We start from the raw sequence: 21,832 nt of genomic DNA, 5'->3' as shown, positions 1-21,832 counted from the left end.
CCTGTGCTCGGGCCCCCAAGTTACCACTTGGCGAGGTCACATGCGCACAGTCATTGTTCCTGAAGCTTTCTGCTATGTCAGCACAGGCTGGGCTCTGGGGTGTCTGGCCAGGGCCACTCCATGCCTTGGGCCCCCATCTCTCTTCTCTAAACTGGTGGAACCGGAGGTTTACTTGCACAAAACGGGTGTTCGGGCCTTGATGGGGGCAGGGAGGGCTAAGTCTGCTATTGGGTGAGGAAGGACAGGCACTGGGGGGGGTGGGGTGTCCATGGGGCGCTGGGGCCAGGAGGGCAGGGGCAGAGTGGCTGTGCTGCAGGACAGGGCAGAGAGGGAGGCCGGCTGCCCGAGCTCGCTGCTATGCTCAGAAGTGAAGTGTGTGCTGGGGCCCGGGGCTCCCGGGGAGGGCGGAGAGGAGGCTGCTCCCCTGCGAGGGTGCAGAGCTCCTTCTGCCGACTCTGTGCTCTCTTTGAGGGTCTGCATGGGGGGTTTCACTCCATCAGCTGTGGATTAGAATGGGTTTCCCCACTTAGCTGGAGCGGGCTGAACGGGGTCTCCCCAGACTCTCCTCCTAGCTCCTGGAACCTGAGAATGCCACCTTATTTGGGAAAAAGGTCCTTGTAATTAGGGGAAGGATCTCCAGATGAGAAGACCACGCTGGGTGATCGAGATGGGTCCTACCTGCAATGACAAGCATCCCCGTGAGAGGAGGGTGGAGACCGACACAGAGGGCCCTGGCTGTGGGGCCACAGAGGGCTGCTGGCTTGGGACGGCGGGAGCCCCCGAGGCTGGAAAGGGCAGAGAAGGGAGTCTGTCCTGGAGCTTCTGGAGGGAGCGGGCCCTGTGGACACAGATTCAGGACTTCTGGCCTCCAGCACAGAGAGTCAACCTCTGGTCTGAAGCAGCCCAGACTGTGATGACTGGTTAGAGCAGCCTCGGGGCCCGTCGAGATCCGGGCTGGCTGCCATCACCTACCCAAGCTGTAATGTCTTCAGTGTTTGCTTACACTGTGCGCTAGCGTGGGGCGACACGCAGTGGGGGCAGGCAGTGCAGGGGTGGAGGGTGGCCGAGAGCACAGGTGGCTGGGCGGCGGTGGTGGGGGCAGACTCGAGAGAGGCTGGTGTGCTGTCCTTGCCCTCGCCAGCCCTGCTGCAGAAGCCGGGGACAGAGGCCAGGAGTCACCATTCCCCCGGAGGGGGTTGGACAGTAAATACTCAGCTCTTGCTGTAGCACAAAAACAACACGGACAACAAGGAAGCTCATGGATATGGCCAGACCGGCGGATCCAGGCCTTCACACGGGGTGGGTGTCCTCAAGGGGAGCAGGAGCAGGGGGCTTTGGAGAAAAGAGGCGGGGCTGGCCTGCCTTGGATGAAGTCCCTCAAACCGACAGGCCTCTCAAGGTTCCCAGGGGCTTGTTGGGAAGGCCAGAGGATCTGGGCAGTGGGGCGCGTGGTGGCCCTCCTGACGCCCTGGGCTGCCCCACAGGACAGTAGCCGGAGTGGCCAGAGCTCCCCGGGGTTGCGAGTTCATAAGTCACAGCCAAGGTCACCAACATGTGTGCGCGCAGATAGTACCGAGCCACGTGACGGTCGGAGACTCAGCAGCTTTATCAAAAGGTGGGCCGACGTGTCTATGAGCAGCAATATTCAGATGTCATGGGAAAGAACCGCGTGGAAATTCCACAGGCCCAGGTTCTCCTGACAGAGTGTGGGGTGAAGGAGAGGAATACGGGGCGGCTGGAGTGCACACAAGTGGGCACAGTGAGCGGCGGGGGGGTGTGTGTGAGGCGAGACCCATTCAGCTGGAGGGGCGGCGTGGAGATGCCAGGGGAGGTGGTGGCTGGTCGCTGGTGCGGTACTGGCCACACTTCCAGTGCACAGGTGACCAAAGGCAGGGAGCTCAGGGGGCATGGAGAGGGGCTATGGCATCCAGGGGGCTCGAGGGACCCATGCAGGGGGCGGGGAAAGAGACTTGGTCCTGGGCAACCTCGCTGAGGACACGCCAGATCAGCACGAATCCTGGGGCCTCCCGCATTGTTGGGGTGCTCCGCGGGGCCGCCGAGGGCAAGAATGCCTGCTTCACCTGACGGGCACAGGGACAATTCACAGACCTGAGAAGGCCACTCTGGCAGAAGAGACTGGTACGTTTGAGTTTGAAGTTGTCAGCACTCAAATTAGCAGTGGAGGAATGCGGCTAATGAGGGGCTGGGGTACAGGCAAGTAGGATGGGGGACCCACTGTCTTAGTCCATCAACACTCAGGGACACACCAGGGCCATCGGGCTGTCTGTCTGACTCCTGTGAACTCACAGTGACTTTAGCTTACTTTGGGAATAAGGAGAGGTGTGCCAAAAACCAAACTGATCCCCTTTCATTTGTAGGAACCTTTCTGTCACTGAGCAGTGAGTCAGGAGCTATATATTTCAGCAGCTTCCATCCCAGGAAGGGACATCAGATCCGTCTTTTCTACAGGTCCAGCACAATCTGTAGCCTGGTTGTTCGGATTGATCCAGAAGCTGATTCCTGAACCAGGCCAGCCCAGGGACGGCGTCTCCTCTGCGGCGGCTGTGTTTAGGGCTCAGTGAACGTGCCAAGCTTGCGGTCCAGGGTCTGCGTGGTGGTGGCGTGGGGCTCTGTCCAGTGTCAGGGCAGAAGACAGGCTCGCTAGCTAAGGCTCTGGGCACCACTTCTCCATCTGCTTCCGGTTCCCATTTCATTTGAACACAAACACCAGGCAGTTTAGGAGAGAAACGTCAAAGCTGGCTCAAAGTCACTTTAGAAAGTAACAGAGGATCACATGGTGGCTTCTCGCTGCAGGAGAGGAGCCTCACACTCAGGGCTGTGTCCTCCTCTACAAAATGGGCCTAAATTTAATCCAAGGATTAAACACATGAGTCCCTGTGAAGCATGTACCGCTGCTCAGTTTTGGGGGGGGGGTGTTTCCAATTACAGTTACTGCTCCAAGGTAGCCCCAAGGGTCGTGGTGGGCTCCTCTGAAAACTGGAGAAGCCACATCGACACCCAGAAGTGACAGTGAATGCCAGACTGTCCCAGATGGAGAAGGACTTTGAACTCAGCACAGTATGGATGGCAGGTGGCTGGAGGTGGCCGGCAGGCATCCCTGACTGCCCCTGGCCCTCTGTCCCGCTGGATGTCACCGTAGCAGTGGCAGCCCTGGGCCAGCCCCAACCTCTTGCCCACCTGCCCAGGGCTCCAGCATCTGCCTCTCCCACAGGTCCTCTGCATCTGCCCTGGACATAGGTCAAAGGCCCACCTGCTGCCCCATGCTGGGGCTGCCCTTGACCACAGCGTAATTTCTCCTGGTCTGTGAACCACAGGGGACCCACAGAATAGCTGTGAGGGGCTCGGGGAGGCCAGCTGGCCATGAGTTCAGTCATTCATCTTGATACCCGATTTCCTTGAATGCGTGCACACACCCAGAAACACACAGAGTGCCTGCCTGTGCTCTGACACCGTGTGGGGAACACACAGAGGATGCAGCACCGAGCCAGCAGGGAAAGGGCTAAAAGATCACACCGAGAACATTCTTCTGGGTGTCCTTCAAAAAATTTAACACCATCCTAAGGGAAAAACATGTCAGCTTAGATGTTCCTCACGGATCAGAGCAGCCCAGCAAGGGAGGGAGCAGAGGTTGTCCGTGAACGTGAGTGAGGAGCCGAGGGTCTGGGAAAGCTGTCCCCTCACAGATGGAGTTCCCCTGTGGATGGTGTTGTGTCCTGTCTCTCCTGGACTATGTGCACCACGGAGCACGGAGAAGACGGAGGGACGGGATGGTGAGGCAGAGGGGAAGTGAGGGCAGGGCCCTGTGTTGCTCCATCTTGTTCCAACAAACCTCCCCCTTCAGGGCTGGTGGGTCATCACAGGTTTCTGTGGAGCACAAATATACACGCACATAGTTGTGCACAGACGGGTGTGCACACAGACATATATGTGGGCATGCACACACAGATAAATGAGTGTGCACATGCACAGGCATGTACACATGCACAGAGACACACGTGGGCAACACAGACATGGGGCGCACACACACAGATGTACATGTGTGCACACACAGGAGTACACACAGCAACACGAACATATGAGTGTATGCACATGCACAGACACATGGGCATGCACAAACAGAGGTACACATGTTGCACACACAGGAGTGCACACAGCAACACAGATATGAATGTGTGCACATACACACAGACATACGTGGACATGCACACACAGACAGGAGTGTGTCCACACATGCAGACACAAGTGGGCCCGTACACAGACATATGAGTGTGTATACATACAAGGGTGCACACACGCACACAGGGGCACACAAACACAGACGTACACTTGTACACACACATACACATGAATGCACACAGCAACACAGACACATGTACACATTGGTCAGAAGGTGCTGGTCAGTCACCATGGGGCTTCTGCATAGTGTCTCTGCCTCTGCTCCCCCAGCTGTGACACTGGGTCAGCGGTACCTGCCCCTCATCAGAGGGGGCGTATAGATAGAAAGTATCTGAAAATTTAAGGCTCTGAAACCCATGGAGGTATTTTCGAACTTGAAAGCATTTAGACTTTCAAGTCCCTGTTGGTCAGTTTCTTACTAATGGTCACCAGCTCTCTCTCAGGCCCGCAGGCACCTCTACCCTTTCCCAGCAACCCCTACGTATGTCCTTGTCCCCTTGCTGGGGTGACCTAAAGATGGCGAGCCATCCCTCCCCGTCTGCCAGTACAAGCTCACACAGTTAGGAACAGCCTTTCCCCACCTTCGTGCGTCCCTAGTGTGAGATGCTTGGAAACCCTTTTAAAAATGGAGTTTGAGGAAAGAATACAGCGCCTGTGGGAGTGGACAGCCACTGCGGGGGCACAGGGCGTTCAGGCCTTGACTGCAGCCACCGGCCCCAAGTCATCAAGACCATCCACAGGACATGGGCATGACCTCGAGGTCCCCAGAGATGACCTCTTCTGAGCTGTCACAGAGCCACATGTGTGAGGTGCTGCTGGACAGGCGGCGTCCACGCAGGGCAGCAGGAGCCTTCCCGGGTTCTCGTGAGGGGCTGCCAGCCCAGGTGTTCTGCAGAGCGCTCTCTCCCACGGCCCCTGGGGACAGCCTTGACCCCAACATCTGCACAGGTGGTTTGCTGAATGAGATTTACTGCACAGGTGAGCTGCTGGGGCTGAGGAGTGTGTCCTCACTGCCTCGGGTGCTGTCCCCTCCCCTGTGTCTTCTCTCTCAAGGACGGTCCCCTCCCCTGAGTGTCCTCACTGTCTTGTGGGTGGTCCCCTCCCCTGAGTGTACTCTCTCTGTCACGGAGGGTCCCCTTCCCCAAGTCGAGACTCAGCCCAGGGTAAGTGGAGCCCATATCACTGGTATATTCTGGCATCTTTAAGAAACGTTTTCAATTTTTCTTTAAATCTTTGGTTGATTTCACTCTGTTTGTTAGCTTCGCCCATTTTCTCTGCTCTGGAGTCCTAACGCCAGCACGGAGACTGGAGAAGGGGCCCCGGGGCTTTCAAGACGCCTCCGGAGGGAGGAGACAGGCTTACCGCAAAGCTGTGGTTGGCCACCCCCTTCCTGCTGTTGGGGTTTCTCTGTGTCAGGGACCCGCGGTACGCCGACTGCCGATGAAAGGAGATCCCGTCTTTACCTTCAGGGAGCGCAGGAGAAAACACACAGTTTAGTGCTATTCTTTCTCCCTTGCTTTGGAGCGAGCGCTAAAACCCTATCTCACGGCGGTGGCAGAAATGCTCCCTCGAGTGAAACGCAGAACGCTACGGCATTTCCTTCAGTTCTGTGACGTGCCATGGGCCTGGGGGGGGGTGGCTGTGCCCCTCAGAACAGAGGGTGCCCCTCCCCCCAGGGCTTCAGTTTGGTTTCCCATCCTAGTCAGCTGTTTGTGAGCCACAGGTGAGCAAACCCTGGGCCTGGGCAGCCAGTGGCCTTCCTCCTCCGGCAGGTGTTGGGGGGCCGCCTGACATGTACCTGCTCCTCGGGGCGGGGGTGCAGGGGTGCTGGGCTGCGTCTCCTCTGCCCAGCCCCATGTTCTGCGACATCTAGGCAGCCTGACCTCAGCCGCCGCGGACAGGTTTACTCCATGGAAACTGGCAGAGGCCACAAAGGAGGCTGACGGTCGCATTTACGCAGAGGGGCTGGCAAACGAGCTCGGGGTTCCTTTTTGGGTGGAGAACGTGTTGCCAGGATTTGCTACGTGTTCCTGCTCCTGGACCAAACTCTACGAAGGGAACTGCTTACCCAGAGATCCCAGCCATGCGGCAGTGAATCCTTCTGATGTGGGGATGGATGTCTGGCCCACAGCTGAGAGCCACTCCGCCGAGACTGGCTGTGGTGGCAGGAGCAGCGTGTGGGGACCAGCAGCCACAGCCGGGCTGTTCAGCCCCTGGGAAGCCTGCCAGCTCCAGGGGAACTGGGACCAGGTGAGCGGCCTCTGACGGACACCAGGCGCTCACCTGGGTTCCTCCCGTTCAACTGGGAGCCCTCACTTGGGTGGGAGCCGTGGCACTTGCTGGAAGCCACCCCCGGTGCTGGTGCATGTGCTCCAGGAGCCTCCTCCCGGCCCTTGGCAGGTGGCCTCATGGCTCTGAGTGGGGGCTTCACCTCAGAGGGTCTCAGGACCTGCCCTGTCTCCGGCCTGACCTGCCTGGCTACAGGGAGCTCTGGGGTGCAGAGAGGCAGCTGCACGGAGGAGAGCTGGGCACAAACAGGGATGTGCAGAGACCTGCTCTGAGGAGGTGGTGGAGAAACTCCTGGGGTGGGGGAGACAATGCACTTGGCCTCGGAGGGCAGAGGTGGGTAGGAAAGGGAGTGAGGAGGGCTCTGGGCAGAAGGCTCAGCCCAGGCAAAGGTACGGAGGTGTGTGTGTGCACAGAGCGATCAATGCCCACAGGTGCCTGTGAGTGTGTCTTGTTCACTCAGGGCTCCTTTGTGGGCCGGAAGGTGAGAGTCTAGAAGGGCTGTGCTAAGAAATCCCACTCATTCTGCCAGCCGGTGGGAGCCAACGATTGTTCGGGAGCAGAAGAGGAACACAGAGGGAGCTGCGCGCTGGGACCGTGGCTGTGGGTAGAGCTGTAACGAGGGGGTTGTGAGGGCAGCTCAGACGTAGGGACAGAGGAGATGCCATGGTGGCTCAGAGGCCTGGAGGCCTGGAAGTCCCGCGAGGGGACTAAACCCTGACCGGGAAAGGAGGCTGCTTCCCTCTGGTGACCCGTGGTCGGGCTGTAAGGGGAGCAGCACACCAGCACACGATTCCCCGGCAGCCTGGCCGAGCACCACGGGAAAGGCAACCGGGCCTTCCCTCCCATTCACCCTGAGCGAAGCTGATGTCCTTGTTGCTACTGAGACATCAAGGGAAGCTAAGTTGTGTTCTGTGCCTTGCCTGAGAGGGTCGGGAGCTGCTGAGGCCAGAGAGCCATTTACGACGCAAAACATGGAGAACACCAGCGTCACCTCCTCTGTGTCCTCAGTGCAGAGAATTCCAGAACACCCAGCCACCGCAGTGCTTCCTGCCGGTGGCCGTGGTGGCTTGGGGAGGGCCCTTCAGGCTCCGGGGCAGGAGACGCTGTGTCGTGGGGATGACCCAGAAACGCAGAACCCCGACTGGCCACTCCCACACCCTCCAGCTCGTTTCCCAGCTTGCGGGGATGAGGGAAGCCGCTAACTCTTACCTTGGCTTTTCGGGGAATTAGTGAACTTCCTTCTGAGAAGATAGGGCGCCATTGTCACCTAGAAGAAAGAAGACGTCTCTGGGCATCATGAATTGCTGTCATTCTTAGCAACACGGGGAGCAAACTTGGGACTTCCCACGATTCTTCCAGATTCTAGTGAATTCTGTCCCCTGCCTTCTGTTCTTTGGCAATATTGGGACTTTTATCAATATTAAAATGCACGATATCAACAAATGAAACACCAAATATCAGAGCATAAAAGAGACGCTTACCTTTGTCAGCGGTGGGTGGGAGGGCAGGGAGCACACATTTCAGCCCCACGGACCTGGGTTCAAGTCCAGGCACCCCCCCATCCCCATGATATGGACGACTGTGTGTCCTCCCTGAACTTATCTGGAAAATGAGGCAGTAGCCCCGTCCTGTGGCTAGCGGGAGACTACCCGCTCCTCACATGTTCCCAAATCCCATGGCTGCTGGTCCCCATGCCTTCCCGTCACCCTCACTCCTGCTGACTGCCTCTCCGCGATGGGATTGTCCTCTCCCTGTTCTGCCTTGCTGGGCATGAGCAGGTGGCCTCACTCCCCTGGAAATCTTCCCACGTCTGGCCTGGTATTCTGCCTGGCAGGTGTGGGGGATGCACCTGGAAGCCTGTTGGAGAGGCCTCCAGGGCTGGGCTTCCCTGAGCCCATCAGAAAGCTCCAGGGCCTCCAGAAGAGGGTGGGAGGTCAGGGCCAGGGGGCCCGGGCTGAGACCCCTTCAACATTTATCCTGTCATTTATGGTCTGCGTGATCTCAGTCAAGGACGTCAACTTCTCTGGGCTTTGGTCTTCTCACTGGGACAACAGGGTTAACCGCAATGCTTCCTCACCAGGTACGTAAACCTCAGATGCAAGGAGCCTTCAGAAAAGCACAGTTTTTAACTCTAAAGAGCTACCAGTGTCACTGTCACGACACACAGAAGTGCTGCGTGTTCACTGTGGCTCCGAGGGGACATCAGGCAGCAGGCAGGACTGGGAACATACGCCACTCTTTCGGGGGCATTGGGGAGGGCGCCTCCAACCGCACCCCCAACCACACGGCCTATACCTTGGAGATGCCCTGCACGCTGTGAGCGGGGCCACCGTCTCCCACACCCCGGGCCCCGTAACACCGCATGCACGCTGGCTCCTGATGCTTCCACAGCTGGCCCCCACGTCCCCCTGGTGGGCCTGTCCCCAGGCCTCTGGAGCCCGCCAGCCCGCATGGGGCCAGGGAGATAAGGGCCAGAACGGACCTTATCCATGACTGATGGCATTGGGGGGGGTCCATGCGGCCTCCTTGCCCCATACAAGACAACGCCCGGGGCGTCACTGGGAGCCACAGATACCTTGCGTGGGGTCTGCCGAGGTGGGAGGCTTGCTGGCCTCCTCCCGTCTGTCCCACCTTCCCGCTCCTCATCTGGGTTTTCCCGGATTTCCCCAACCAATGCTCTGACACCAAGTCTGTCCCCGTGTGTGCCTCTGGGGAAGCCACCCTGCAGGGCAGGCCGAGCTGCAAGGTGTGTCGGGGTCAGCCCCACTGACACGTGTCAGCTCCCTGCTTGCTGTGCTGCCAGAGAGTGGCCCCGATCTCTTCCTCCTGGAACGACACATACCTCCTCCATGGGGTCTGCGTTCGGATCCTTAGGATTCCGGTCCAGTCTCTCAGCAAGCCGGGGAAGAAATATCTGGGGACAATGAAAAGGCCTGTACCTAACGGTGGCTTGTCTGACGCCCGCCCCAGGAGGACCGGCGGGACAGAGGCACAGCCTTTCTCCGTAAACGTGGGACCAGGTGCTCAGGGACGGCCCGTCAGCCCCCAGCTCACCAGCCCAGTGGCCTGGGCTGCCAGGTTCAGCCCAGTAACACACAGGACAGCCTGTTAGCTTTGACATTCAGAAACAACGAATACGGTTTATAAGTCTGCTCCAAGCATCGCAGAGGATATACTCATACTCGAAAGTGACGCGTCATTTATCTGAAGTTCAAATGTCCTGTGTACCTCCTGCAGCCAGACCTGGAGCTCCCCCGGGACCACCCTGTGTTTGCCTGCCAGGTTGCCCCACCGGTGTGACGGGCTCCGGGGACCCCAGCTTGACTCTGGGCAGATGAGTGTTGGTCCCAGACCTACTGTGGAGGGTGGGGGGCAGCCCCCTCCCTGCTGTCCCCAGGGAATCTGTTCCAGTCACACCAAGCCAGGCTGGCAGGGTGGGAAGGGAGGGGGCCAGTCAGCCTGTTGGTTTCAGGCCCCCGGGGGTGACTCTGGCAGGGGCTCTGGGCACAAAGCCAGGCGCCAGGCTTCCTGGACTCACCGGCAGGTTAGATTTCCTCCGGGTCTTTCCCGAAGGCTTCACGGTGAGCCCTGCAGCCTGCAAGGCGGCAATCTTGGACTTGATGTTGGAGACCTGGCAGGAAAAAGGACAGACACACGGACGTCACTCTGATGTACCAGCTTGACGTCACAGTCCAGGAAGAGTAGCCTCCCATTCACCAGCTTTCTTACAGGCCCTTAAGATGGGGTCCCAACAGATGCGATTCCTGGGGGCCCATTTTCATGTATCTTCATGGTTGTCGAGGAGGGGGCTGCTTCAAGGGTCACCCCCATGCAGGAGGAGGGGGGCTCTGTACATTTTCAGGCACATCGGGAAATCTGGCTCCCCCCAGGGATGGCAGGAGGGGCAGTGACAGCGGACAGTGTCACCACAGCTCTAAGAGACAGGCCTACACTACGGGCAAAGGCTTGACTGGCCTCTGGCAGAGCCTGCCTTCCTGACATCATTTTAAATGGGCCCCCAACCCTGGCTCCCACAGTAGCCAAAGGAAATTTCTGGAAACAGAATCAAGGCCCCATCACCCCTATTCTGGTCCCTCCAACGGCTCTCTGGACTCTGCCCTCCTCTTGCAGCAGTCTCCTACCCTCTCCCCCTCACTCCTTCTGCCCCAGGCTCAGGGTTTCACTGCTCCTTCCTGAACATGCCAAGTTCAAGACCACCCCAGGACCTCCACACATGTGTGCTGCCTTCTTCTTGCAATATTCCTTGCTGAGCAGCCCACCTGGGGGCTCCTCCAAGCCACCCTCACTTCCTCTCTGCATGGCTGGCTTCAAGAACCGATCCTTGGTCATGGGCTTGGCCTCTCTCTCCTTCCACGAAAGCAGAAACTCCATGAAGGCAAGGCTCCATCAAAGAGTGCAACAGCTGTGCCTTTGTGCCTTGCCATTTTCAGGAGTTTGGACAATCATTTTCTGAGCAAGAAGGAATAAACTAATGCAAAGTCCTCGGGGTGGCTTGTCCCCAACACACACAGCTCTGGAGACACGCTCCTTACTCCTGGTGGGCACCTGCTGATGAGCAGAAGTGAGAAAGGGCCGTGGGTGCGGACTCCCCCTGCAGCCCGAGGGGCAGACCCTCTTTTCTCTGGGGGACACCGGAGGAGGGCAGAGCAGAGTTCAGTCATCTTGGCTGTCCCTGAGAGACCCTGGCAGTGTCCTTCGACCTTTGTAGGCTCCTGACACTTGAGTCCTGGACCCACACTTGGGCTCACAGGATAACCTTCGGGTCAGAGTCTGCTCCAGACCACAGGGCTGTCCTAAAACTGGAGCCTGCTTCTGGAGAAGGCCCCTCCTCCTGGGACAGGGAGGGGTAAGCGTCAGCATCATTCCTGTAGGGCTGAACACCCTGCTTGCCTCTCCCCAAGGTAAATGGGATGAAAACAGGGGTGGTGGTATGGGCAATCTCCACAGAAACCCCAAGCTCCTGTTCTGGAGCTTTGGTGCACTGTCCACAGCTGCCAGAATCCCACCACGATTCCGCCTGGAGACCCCCCGCCCCCGGGACTGGTGTTACCTCACTCTCCACCTGGTGAACCTCTGAGGCTGTGACAGCCACTCTGTCCTCCAGCTCCAGCAGCTCCTTGTCTGTGGTCCTGCTGGGCTGCACAAGGTCCTGAGGGTCCCCGGGGATGGTTTCCTGTCTGTACATCTGGCCCATAGCCCCGCTCACCTGGGAGGGGGAAGCATGGAGCGTGACGACCAGCAGGAGAGATGGCAGGGCGCTCCCCAAGATGGGCCCATCCTACGGCATTCTTTCCTCTGAACTTGGGGCTGGGTGACTAGCTGGCTAAGCCTCCAATGCAGCTCTTGTTGGGGCCCAGGGCCCCCCAGAGCTTGGCTGGCTGCCTGGGGTGGGCAAGGGGCTAAGTCACAAGCTCTTGCCTCCTGGCCCGGGAGTCAAGAGCTCTTGCCTCTTCCCAGGTCTTGCTGAGCCCAGTCAGGTGGCCTCACCTCCAGGCCTGCCCCCGGGAGGTCCCTGATGGAGGGGCTCCTGTCCAGTTCTGCTTCTTCCTCCTTGCTCCCCTCCTCCTCGGACGAGGCTCCTTGGTCACTTATGTGGCTGGTCAGCTCCTCCAGCTTCCTCCTGAGGGTCTCCTCTTCTCTGTCGGCATCTGTGGGCTCGCAGCCTGCGAGACACTGAGACGACCAAACAGACTGGCATTCAGCTGGTCATCTGTGTGCACTGTGCTCAGAGACAGGACTCTGGGGGAAGTCTCCATTACTCGCCCCCAGTGCCTGTGCTGGGGCCAGTCCTGGCCCTCGTGAACCGGGGTCTGTAGGGTGGGGCACTCCTGTGATCCTGTCGCCACCCAGGCCAAAGATCCACCATTCATGACCAAGACACTGAGCTTTCCTTTGGGGACACTTTTACCATGGGAGGACAGTTCTTCCCTCCGACCCTAAATGGGATCCCCAAGATGAGGGAGTGGCCGGCAGACAGAGCCCACTCTCACCAGCAAGAATCTGGGGCCCATCACTGCAGAAGCACTAAATTCCCAAGAACTGGAAGGAAAGCTAAGGCCACCATCCATAACGGGACCTGGGAAGGGGAGCGTGAGGCCCGTTTTGACACTGAGAGTTCTAGAACACCAAGTAAAATCTGGGAGTGGCACCACAAGAGAGGGCAAGGGGTGAGCAAGAAGAATGACAAATTCAGCAAGCGAGGCAGCTGGATCTGAAAGGTATGACGTGTCACTACCGTAAGGGAGCTGTGGTCACCGCCACTCCTGGTTGGCACAGGAAGGCGCTAATTCATTATGCCAGGCTGCTCGAACTAAAAGTCATTAGCTGGCAAGAGCCTCGGGTCGCTCTGGGCCAGGAGGCACCAGCTAACAGCCTCAAGTGACTAAAAGTACAACTTCCTCCTCTCCTGAGTCACCAGAGTCTATTAGTGCCCAGCCCAGACCCGAGAAAATCAATCCTTCCTTTCCTCCAAGCCCGGCAGGTGTGTCCTTCCTGCCATTATCTCCTCAGGAGCTCACCCTGTTTTCAAAGGGAAATGCTGAGCGACAGGAGCGACAGGATGCATTTGCTTTGTTCGGTAGGTAATTGGTTTGATCTTCACATCACCGAGGGCTTTGAGTGGGCAAAGCTGCCCAAAGAAGAATACAAAAGCTGAGAAACGTCACCCTCACCGCTGGGTGAGGACTTGGAGCGACTGCCGGTAACCGAGCCGCCGTCTGGCTGCCTGGGCTGGAGAGGTGGGATCGATACTCGGCTGAGAGTGTGCACAGACTGCTTCCGTCTTCCGGGAACATGTGGCCGGCACGGAAGACCCCACCCTCTCACTGAGAAGAAGAGGGTGACCCACCGGTGCCTGACACAGCTGCTGTCAAATGTCACTTCCAGAGTGAAAAAAAGAAAATCACCCCGAGACAAGAAACTGGGATTTTTGTTCTCATCTGGGGCTGGAGGAGAGACAAGAGCTGAGGGGTGACAGTGATGAGGGAGCACGAGGCTGGCTGAAGACAAAGCAAAAGCTGGCGCCTTGCACCCCCTCTCCATCCGCTCCCCCTCAGTCATATGTGTAGCATCCCTCAGGCAGCCCTGACTGCCATGAACAATAAGCAAATAGTTAACTTGCAGAGCTCACAATCCTGCAAGACAGGAGTCTCCCTTGGCTTACAAATGTCCTAAATCTCACTAACAAAGACGATTGATAGCAGGATTGTGACATCCCATCAAAAAGTCTCCCAACTATCTTAATGTTAATGGCTGGTCTAAAGACAACATTGATCCAGCCGCAAGGGCAAGGCCTCCGGTAGGCCTGGGACGTCCTGGCACCTTGTAGGCCCTCTTTAACATATGAAAACTCCGTTGAAACCTCCCTTCCCCTCCCCTTCCCCCAATGGCAAGGTATAGAACCTGCCATCCCTCACAACCCGGGGCAGCCCCTCTTCCTGCCCACGGGTCCTGTCCCCGTGCTTTAATAAACCACCATTTTGCACCAAAGATGTCTCAAGAATTCTTTCTTGGTCATCGGCTCCGGACCTCAGCCCACCAAACCTCACCTAGGTTCTAGAACTTCATCAACAGGACCCACAACCCCTTGCAGGGACCCCTGGAATGGTCTGCCCTGGGTTTTCCCCGGGGTACCTGGCCTGCTGCCCACTTGGCCTTTACACAAAGATGTGTGGGACACGTGCTCTGGGAGAGGCTGGGGGAGGTGGAGTTGGAGACGAGCTCCGAGCATGAAATAGGGAATCATTCAAGGAGGCAGGAAGGATGGCACGTGCCAGGAGGGCTGGCCAGATGTCAGGGAATGTGTTTTACTGAAAGTTACTACAGTCGTTAAATTAAAAACTTACTGAAAACAGACAGTTCCAGTCTTTATCACCTTGTCATCTGACTGGGGGTTCCTCTGTCCACCGTGGCTTTGCCACACAGGGAGGTCCCTGCCTTGACCTCGCTGCCCCTCCACCACCATCCCCCAGTCCTGCTGGGGGCTGACCCCTGGTCTCATCAAAGGTTACTTTCCTGTGTAGTGTTTTCCTCACTCTTCCGTAAAAGAGGGTCCAGGCCCCAAGAAGTGTGAGCCACTCTGGGTGGAGAATGCTGGACGGCTTTCACTGCAGACCTTCTCAGGGTCTTTCACACTCTGCTGTGCTCAGGGCAGAGGGAGAGCACCCTTCTTCCAGAGGCAGAGGGTGGGCACAGAGAACCTCTAGCTCATGGCTGTGGGAAGCTTCTGGGTAGCGCTCCAGGAAAGAGAGTCAGCTGTGGCTCAGGGCACGGACTCTGGAGAGGGAGAGACTTCACATTTCTGTTCTGCTGACATTAGCCCAATTTTAAAACAAAAAACATGCACCGATTCCTCAAAAGCCATGCGAAGAAGTGCTCCTTCTACAAGTCTGCTGTTTTTTTTCGGCTGATCTCATTTCCCAAGGCTTGGACAGAGGATCAAGGTTGGAAGAGCCTCTCACCTTTCCTGCATCAGCTGAGACTTGGGAGGGCTGGCACCCCACCCGCCCAGTGGGGGTCCCGCCCCGTGCTGGCACCTCTGCTGCTGGGGACAGAGGATTTAGCAAAGTCTGGGTCCCACTGGGTGGGTCCCACTGGGTAGCTCCATTAGTCACCAAGGGCCATGGATGGTGCTGCTAGAGTGACAGGAGTTTTAGGGGGTGTGTGGGCTGGGGCTGTGTCAGATGAAGCTCCTCCTGGGTTGTCAGAGTGCGCACAAGGCTAAGGGGCGGGGGAAGGCCCTAGCTCCCTGCAGAGCGGCCCCTCCCACCTGCCTCTAGAAGAGGGCCAAGCACAGCTGCATGGGTCCCAGCTGCTTTCTGCCTTTTCTGAACACGCTCAACATCAGTCATTCCTTCCACCTGACAGCCTGAGCTCCATCCCTGGGTTCCCTGAAGGGAGAATCCCCAGGGGCACCTCCCACCCCTCAAGTCTCCCTGGGGGAGGGTCCCAGGAGGAGCTCTGAGCCTCGTACTAGAGCCTGGGTCAGTCCTCGCTCCTGAACACATGCCTGAGACCAGCCGTGGCTGAGTTGCCTCCGGGATTCCATCCAGAGCAGGGCTCTCCTCTTGATTTCCTGCCTCTGGCTGCTCACTGACAAAAGGCCCTAATCCCAAAATCTCCTCTGTAGGAGTTGGGCCTTGCCAGGGTCTCTATGAGTCTGCATCAGCCTATGGTCAGGCTGTCCTCGTATAAAGTGTGGTGGCCTTTCCTCCCATAAAATGTACTTGCTCAGATCTGACTCTGCTGTCTGTAAGTGGGACCATGGTTTAAATTCAGGGAAGGGAACCCGGGATACTCAGAGGAATCTTGTGATTTATGTCATAAATCAGGGTCTACAACGTGAGTGAGTCTCCCTCATTTAACAGGTCAAGTTAAATTTTCTTAAAACCTGCGGAACATCTACTAAAGGCATACCGTGGTGGAGTATTTGCTCCTCTTGTAAATGACAGAATGCTTGATGGGGCGTAAGCTAAGTATCTGCCTCCAGAGGAACCAAGCACTGACACAGGCCACAGTCCGGATCCTGAGACCGTGACTCTGCGTGCAGGAAACCAGGCACGCACATCATGCGGTGAACACTCCCGTCTGGATGCGATGCCCACGGCGGAGACGGGAAGCAGGCCAGTGGCCGCCTCAGCTGGAGGGAGCGGATGGGAAGCGACGGCTCACGGGATCGGCTTCCCTCTGGGGCGGTGACGTTTTGGGACTGACAGAGGGGATGGCTGCACCAGGCTGTGAACGCACTGAGTGCAGTGAACATGAGCTTCAGGACGGTGAATTCTACATTATGTGGATTTCATGCCAATAGGACAGCGGACATTTGGATGATACTGCTCGTGCGTCTCTGCTACACAGGCCTGGGCAAACATCTGGCTTGAAAGCACTGAAAGCTTTGATTTCTCCAAAGCAGCTTGGCATGAAGGTTAAAAAATCTCCATCCAAAGCATCAGCAGGAAGGAAAGTTTCGCAGGTGCCTTACCTGACTCTGGGACGGGGTGTGGCCTCCTCCTCCGCAAGGGCGGGAGGCAGCGTGGGGAGCCCCGGGGCTCTTGCCATCGTCCTCCGAGGTGTCCATGTCGGCCAGATACTGGGAGGGGAGCTGCTCACTCCTGGTGACACTCTTCCCTTTGGAGTGAGAGTGGGATCGCATTATCCAGAGCAAAAAGTTGGAAGCCAGTGCACACGCTTTTCCCAGTAAAGAAAAACGAGAGATGACAGAACCCGAAGACATGATTTCAGCCCCCCACCGAGGTGAGGAAGCAGAGAACCTTAGATCAAGGTCAGAGCGGAGCGGATCCCAAACCCTCACACGGGACCTTCAGGAAACAGGATCCTGCCCGGAACTCTCAGTGGGGCCAGAGGAGCAGAGACCACATCAGCCGGGTGACCACAGTACACGAAATTCCACCACGTGAAACTGTGTGCCCAGAGCGTGGCTGATGTGGGGCCCAGGCAGTGTCCGTGAGTGGTGGGGCTCTGGAAAGTCTGTCCATGCTGGTCCCTGAGGGCTATTTCTCGCATCTGTGTGTGGGCACGGATCACCTCCAGCATGCCCAAAAATGCTCATCCTGTGCTCCAGATTGGGGGGAACTACTGTCCCCATGGCCTCACCGCAAGGCCCCTCCCTAGGGCTCCAGACCCCTCCCTGGGAGGTGGAGTCAGAGGGAGAGGTGGTCAGGGCTGGCCGCATGGGAGTCACTGTGCATGGCCGCTACTGTCCTCCACAGGCACCCGGCCCCACTGGCTCAGTGAGTCCTGCCAACAGGTGAACAAGCTTGGAAGAGGGCCCCGAGCTCCAGGGAGACTGCAACCCCGTGCCCCGCTGGTTTCAGCTTGGGAGACCGCATGCTGGGGACACAGTCTGGCAGTGCCCGAACTCCCTCCCATACGGACAGGATGGAGATCCGCTGTTTTAAGTTGCTACATTTGTGACACTACAATCTTGTTTAATGGCTACAACGGTGTCGCACGCCAGGCATGAGCCCTCTTCACAGGGAGGAGAAACTGAGTCACAATGGCTAAGCTGGTGGAACAAGCGGCTTGCCACGTCCCACCCAGCCTCAGACGATGCCCCTGCGTGTCGGGAGCATGTCCCCTGAGATGCACCCCGTTCCAGGGATGAAGTGAAACTGCTGGTTGGTCAGAAACGTGGTCTCCCTCGGCCTCTCCCTCCCTGCCTGCCACCCCGTCGGTGTCCTCACCATGGGACAGGATCATGGTGGGGGTCAGGGAGTCTGTGACGTCCCCGTCCATCCCCGTCCACCCCCATCTTATGACCTGTTCAATGCAGATTCATTTATTCACTGTTCAGCGGGAAGTAAAGCCCCCATGTTCCTCCCCAAATGCCTCCAGCACCCTAATCAGCCTGTGGACCATGAGATTATGTTCCCTATAATATAATGAAAAGGAAAAATGGAAAGGGGACCGATTTCCTGGCAGGAGGTGTCTTAACCACATTTCCCGGCAGCTGGCCCCACGCGGCGGCCACGTGGGAGGGGGAGGGCCGGGCTGCCTCTGTGATCTCATCTGCTCCAGCATTAGGGTGTCTGAACTCCTGAACCCACACTCCCACAGGGCACAGGAAAAGACAGCAATTCAGGATTATATTATGAAGCGCGCTGTCTGACAACAAAATTCAACTAAGCAAGTTTAGTTCTCAGCACTTGCAGACCTCATGATTCGTAGCTGGGAGCTGGCGGTGGACCAGGGGGAAGCAGTGCCCAAATGGGACCTGCATTGTCCGTTCCCAAAAGTACCATCCATTCCCAAGTGCACTGTCCATCCCTAAGAGTACCATCCTCCTCCAAGTGTACTATCCATTCCCAAATGCACCGTCTGTCCCCAAGGGCGCCATCTGTCCCCAAATGTACCATCCATCCCCAAGTGCACCATCCATTCCAAACGCGCCATCCGTCCCCAAGAGTACTGTCCATCCCCAGGTGCAGTGTCAGTCCCCAGGCTTGGACCTGACCTGTCCTTTGGTCAGGATGGATGGTCCAGGTGACCAGTGATCCTAATCATTGCAGGGACACCTGCCTGTCTCTACCCCAAGCCAGCTCAGTACCCTCCCTACAGCTGATAACAAGCTATGTGACCAGCTGAGCTGTTGATGCTGGGACTTCTGAGTGTCAGGACGGCAGCGCCCAGCCTGGGGGTTGGGGGGAGTGGGTGGGGAGTGGGTGGGGAGTGGTATCTACGAGGACCAGACATGCCAGACAAGGCGGTGAAGGAAGGGGTTGCTATCAATCGGCCGGCGTGTCTGCACATATCAGGGCAGTGGGTGGGTTTTCTGCTGACCCCTTCCCCAAAGCAGAGCCCATCAAGGGACCTACCAGCTGTAGCAGCAGTCCCCAGGGCTGTCCTGCGGGACTCTCCAGGGACGCAGAGCTCAGTGAGGGTGTCCTGTCCCGCAGTGGAGAGGCTGTCCGTCTGCTCTTCTGGAGGGGGGTGGCATCCAGGGGCAACCATGGCCTCTGGGGAGGCGTCCTTGGCATGGGGTTCATCCGTGAAGGTTTGAGCACACGGGACCTGAAGGGTGCATGAGGTTTTACTAGGAAGGGCAGTTCCCTGGCACGTGGGTCTTTCCATCCTAGTCTGAGGGTTTCCAGACCTCACGGGAGCAAATGCTAGGCACTCCCTGCTCTGGCCCCTTGCAACTCAGGTCCCTTTATTTGCAGAAATCCTGCAGAGAACCATTTACTGCCCACTCTGTATCATGTGTCCGTGGAAGGCTGGGGGTCTCTCGAGACCCTGGGCCACTCACTGTACAAGGGAACACATCTGACAGCTAGTTCAGGGCTCTGATCCCCCTAGAGCCTGAGGCCCCGAGGAGGCGGGTGGGGGAGCTATTTTCTGGGCGGGGGAGGGGAGTGGGATGTGTTGTTCTAACTGCATACACCTTAATACTCCCAGAAAGGCGAGCGGGAGCATGGCAGGACCCCTGGGGGCCCCTCGGCTGCAGCCCCGGCCCCTCCTCCTCTATACTTCCTCTGGCTGGCAGAAGCTTCTCTCTGTTGTGCCCTGGCCCCCAAGGATACAAGGTACTGAGGGTGTCTGGAAGTCACATGCTCCAGCTCCTTTCCAGCTTGAGGGGGCAGGGAGGAGGCGGTCCTCAGGGCCCGGAGACCACAGGAAGCAGAGGCCACAGGGGCTGGTCTTGCAGCTGGAGCGGGACTTGTTGTCCAAAGACCTCTGGGGTGCTGGCTTGCTGCCCTGCTGTCCTCTCCCCTGAAGCAGTCTGCGGATCAGCCCAGGCAGACACAGCCCCGCCCAGCTTGGGCCTGGAACTGCTGGACGGATGCCCAGGCACCTATCAGGCCCTGAGTCCAGGACAGACAGCATTCCTCTGGCCCGCTCCCCTGACAAGCAGCCCATCCGAATTCCCGGGGCCCCTCATTTGTCCAGCCTTGGTTCCCCTCCTGCACTCCACTTTTCCAAGGGGCCAGCCCCGTCTCTGCAAAGATGGGGGGTGTGAAGCTTCTGGATCCTGTGGGATCCCAGATCCTCAGCACCCCAACTCCCTTCCCACCCCCCCCCCCCCCCAGCCCATCAGGCCCATCAGGCCTGCTATGGCCATCGGACTCCTTCCCAGAGTGCCGTCCCCCACCTGGGGCCCGAGCACCTGTCGCTCAGGTTATCCTGGGAAGGACGGGGGCAGAAACGAGAGCCCACTGACCTGCAGGCTGTCCGTGGCTGCTGGGACTGGGGACGAATCTGGGGGGTGACTGCCAGACCAAGTTGAGTCATCAGAGTCAGCCTCAAAGTCCAAGTCGTGAATGGAGAGACGCTTTTTCTTAGGTGCAGATGTGGGCAAGAGGAGGAGAGTCAGGGTCAGCTGGATGGCAAGGACCTGGGACCCTCTGCCCTGGGCAGGGCGAGCGCCCTCAGGGGCACCCTCACCTCCCACCCTAGACACAAACCTGAAGGAGCTCAAGGCAGCACCTTGGAATCCCCTGCAAGGTCTGCCTCTTTAGCCTCTCTTAGAGGAGCAGAAGGAAACACCTGCTGGACCCAAGGGGCCCAAGGCTGCTCCGATGTGCCGAGGGCACGGCAGCCTTGGGATGGGGGGCGGGGAGCACAGGCAGGCTCCTCTGGGGCTCACAGATACTTCTTTCCCTTGAGAGGTGGGGGACAGATGGTTCAGGCAGGTGAGGGGCACCCCCTGCAAGGTCCCAGAGGTGGGGGAGAACTCCAAGTTGTCCAGATGAACAGCACCCACCTACTGAAATCCTCCCTCACGCTAATCTTGATGCTTTAATGGCATGATATAGGGAATATTCCAGACACTGGCTAGTATTTAAGCTCTCTGAGTGGCACGTCTACAATTTTCTCCCTGTAGACTGGGCAGACCTGGCCAGAACTGAATGTCATGGATCCTGGTCTCCTCCCGGTGTCTCCAACTAAACTCCTTGTCTCCCCCGCCCCAAACGGCTCCCCTTCTGTCATTCCCCCCTCCAATCTCCAGAAACCCCGGGGGGTACTCCATTTGTCTGTCATCAAAAACATGTTACGAAATAAGTGAAATAAGTGAAATAAGATGGAAATGAACCTAAAAGCAAGGCTTATGGCTGGCTGTAAAAAGAGTAAAATGTTCAGAGGGGAGTCAAAGAGGTTCTCTTCCCTGAAGGATACCAAAGCCACCTGGCAAGACAGCAGGGTGCCCTCTGCGACCCCTGCCTGCCCTCACAACCTCAGAGCGTGCTCTTGGGACCCAGACCGGACAGGTCGGGTAGGCTTCCTGAGGGCTCTGTCCGCCCCATAGTTTGCTCTGGGGTTTCTTATGGTGAGACCACGTGCTGAAGGCATGATCCCGTTTGGTGCTCGGTGTCTCAGACACTCTCCGGGCACGGCCAGGGAGGTAGGGTCTCTGTGCTCATGCTACGGTAACCGGTAAAGTCAAGGAGAACACTGAGGTTTTTAGGACATCAGAACCCCAGGCTCCAGCTGGGGGATCGGTGGAGGTGACCAGGGAAGACTTACTTTGTTGCCAGTGGGCTGGGCCTGGGCTGCTGTGCCCAGTTCCCCATCCTCATCTGTCTGCTCACTATCTCCACTTCCCTCGCCAGCGCTTGCCTCAGGCCCACCTGCAACAGACGCACGCGTGACTCAACCCGGGGAGAGAGATTGGGGGCCACCCATTCATTCCCTGCTCACCTATCTACCTACCCATTCATTCACCCAACCCCCCACCCACCACCCATCTACCCACTCCCATCCACCCACCTACCCATTCATCCACCCAACCCCCCACCCACCACCCATCTACCCACTCCCATCCACCCACCTACCAGTCCATCCAACCAGCCCGACCATCTACAACCCATCC

General features: G+C 57.9%; 1 protein-coding gene across 2 annotated transcripts in view; it reads right to left on the bottom strand.

Moving 5' to 3' along the window:
- Nucleotides 1-2,134: 2,134 nt before the first annotated feature.
- The window catches only part of MLPH (melanophilin), a 42,745-nt gene continuing 23,047 nt past the window's right edge, over nt 2,135-21,832 (bottom strand). The window contains exons 6-16 of one of the 2 annotated variants that reach the window (XM_032355274.1): nt 21,487-21,590; nt 20,183-20,299; nt 18,840-19,035; nt 16,487-16,632; nt 11,995-12,180; nt 11,558-11,713; nt 10,025-10,117; nt 9,329-9,400; nt 7,696-7,753; nt 5,560-5,660; nt 2,135-3,885 (exon numbers count right to left, since the gene is read on the bottom strand). In XM_032355274.1, coding sequence (XP_032211165.1) covers nt 3,859-3,885; nt 5,560-5,660; nt 7,696-7,753; nt 9,329-9,400; nt 10,025-10,117; nt 11,558-11,713; nt 11,995-12,180; nt 16,487-16,632; nt 18,840-19,035; nt 20,183-20,299; nt 21,487-21,590 — 1,256 coding nt within the window. In that variant the 3' untranslated portion in view covers nt 2,135-3,858. The remainder of the gene's footprint in view (nt 3,886-5,559; nt 5,661-7,695; nt 7,754-9,328; nt 9,401-10,024; nt 10,118-11,557; nt 11,714-11,994; nt 12,181-16,486; nt 16,633-18,839; nt 19,036-20,182; nt 20,300-21,486; nt 21,591-21,832) is intronic. The other variant, XM_032355275.1, reaches the window with a different exon arrangement.

This window comes from Mustela erminea, chromosome 8, assembly GCF_009829155.1.
Source record: "Mustela erminea isolate mMusErm1 chromosome 8, mMusErm1.Pri, whole genome shotgun sequence".
Taxonomy (NCBI): Eukaryota; Metazoa; Chordata; class Mammalia; order Carnivora; family Mustelidae; genus Mustela; species Mustela erminea.
This window is presented reverse-complemented; position numbering and strand designations above follow the sequence as displayed.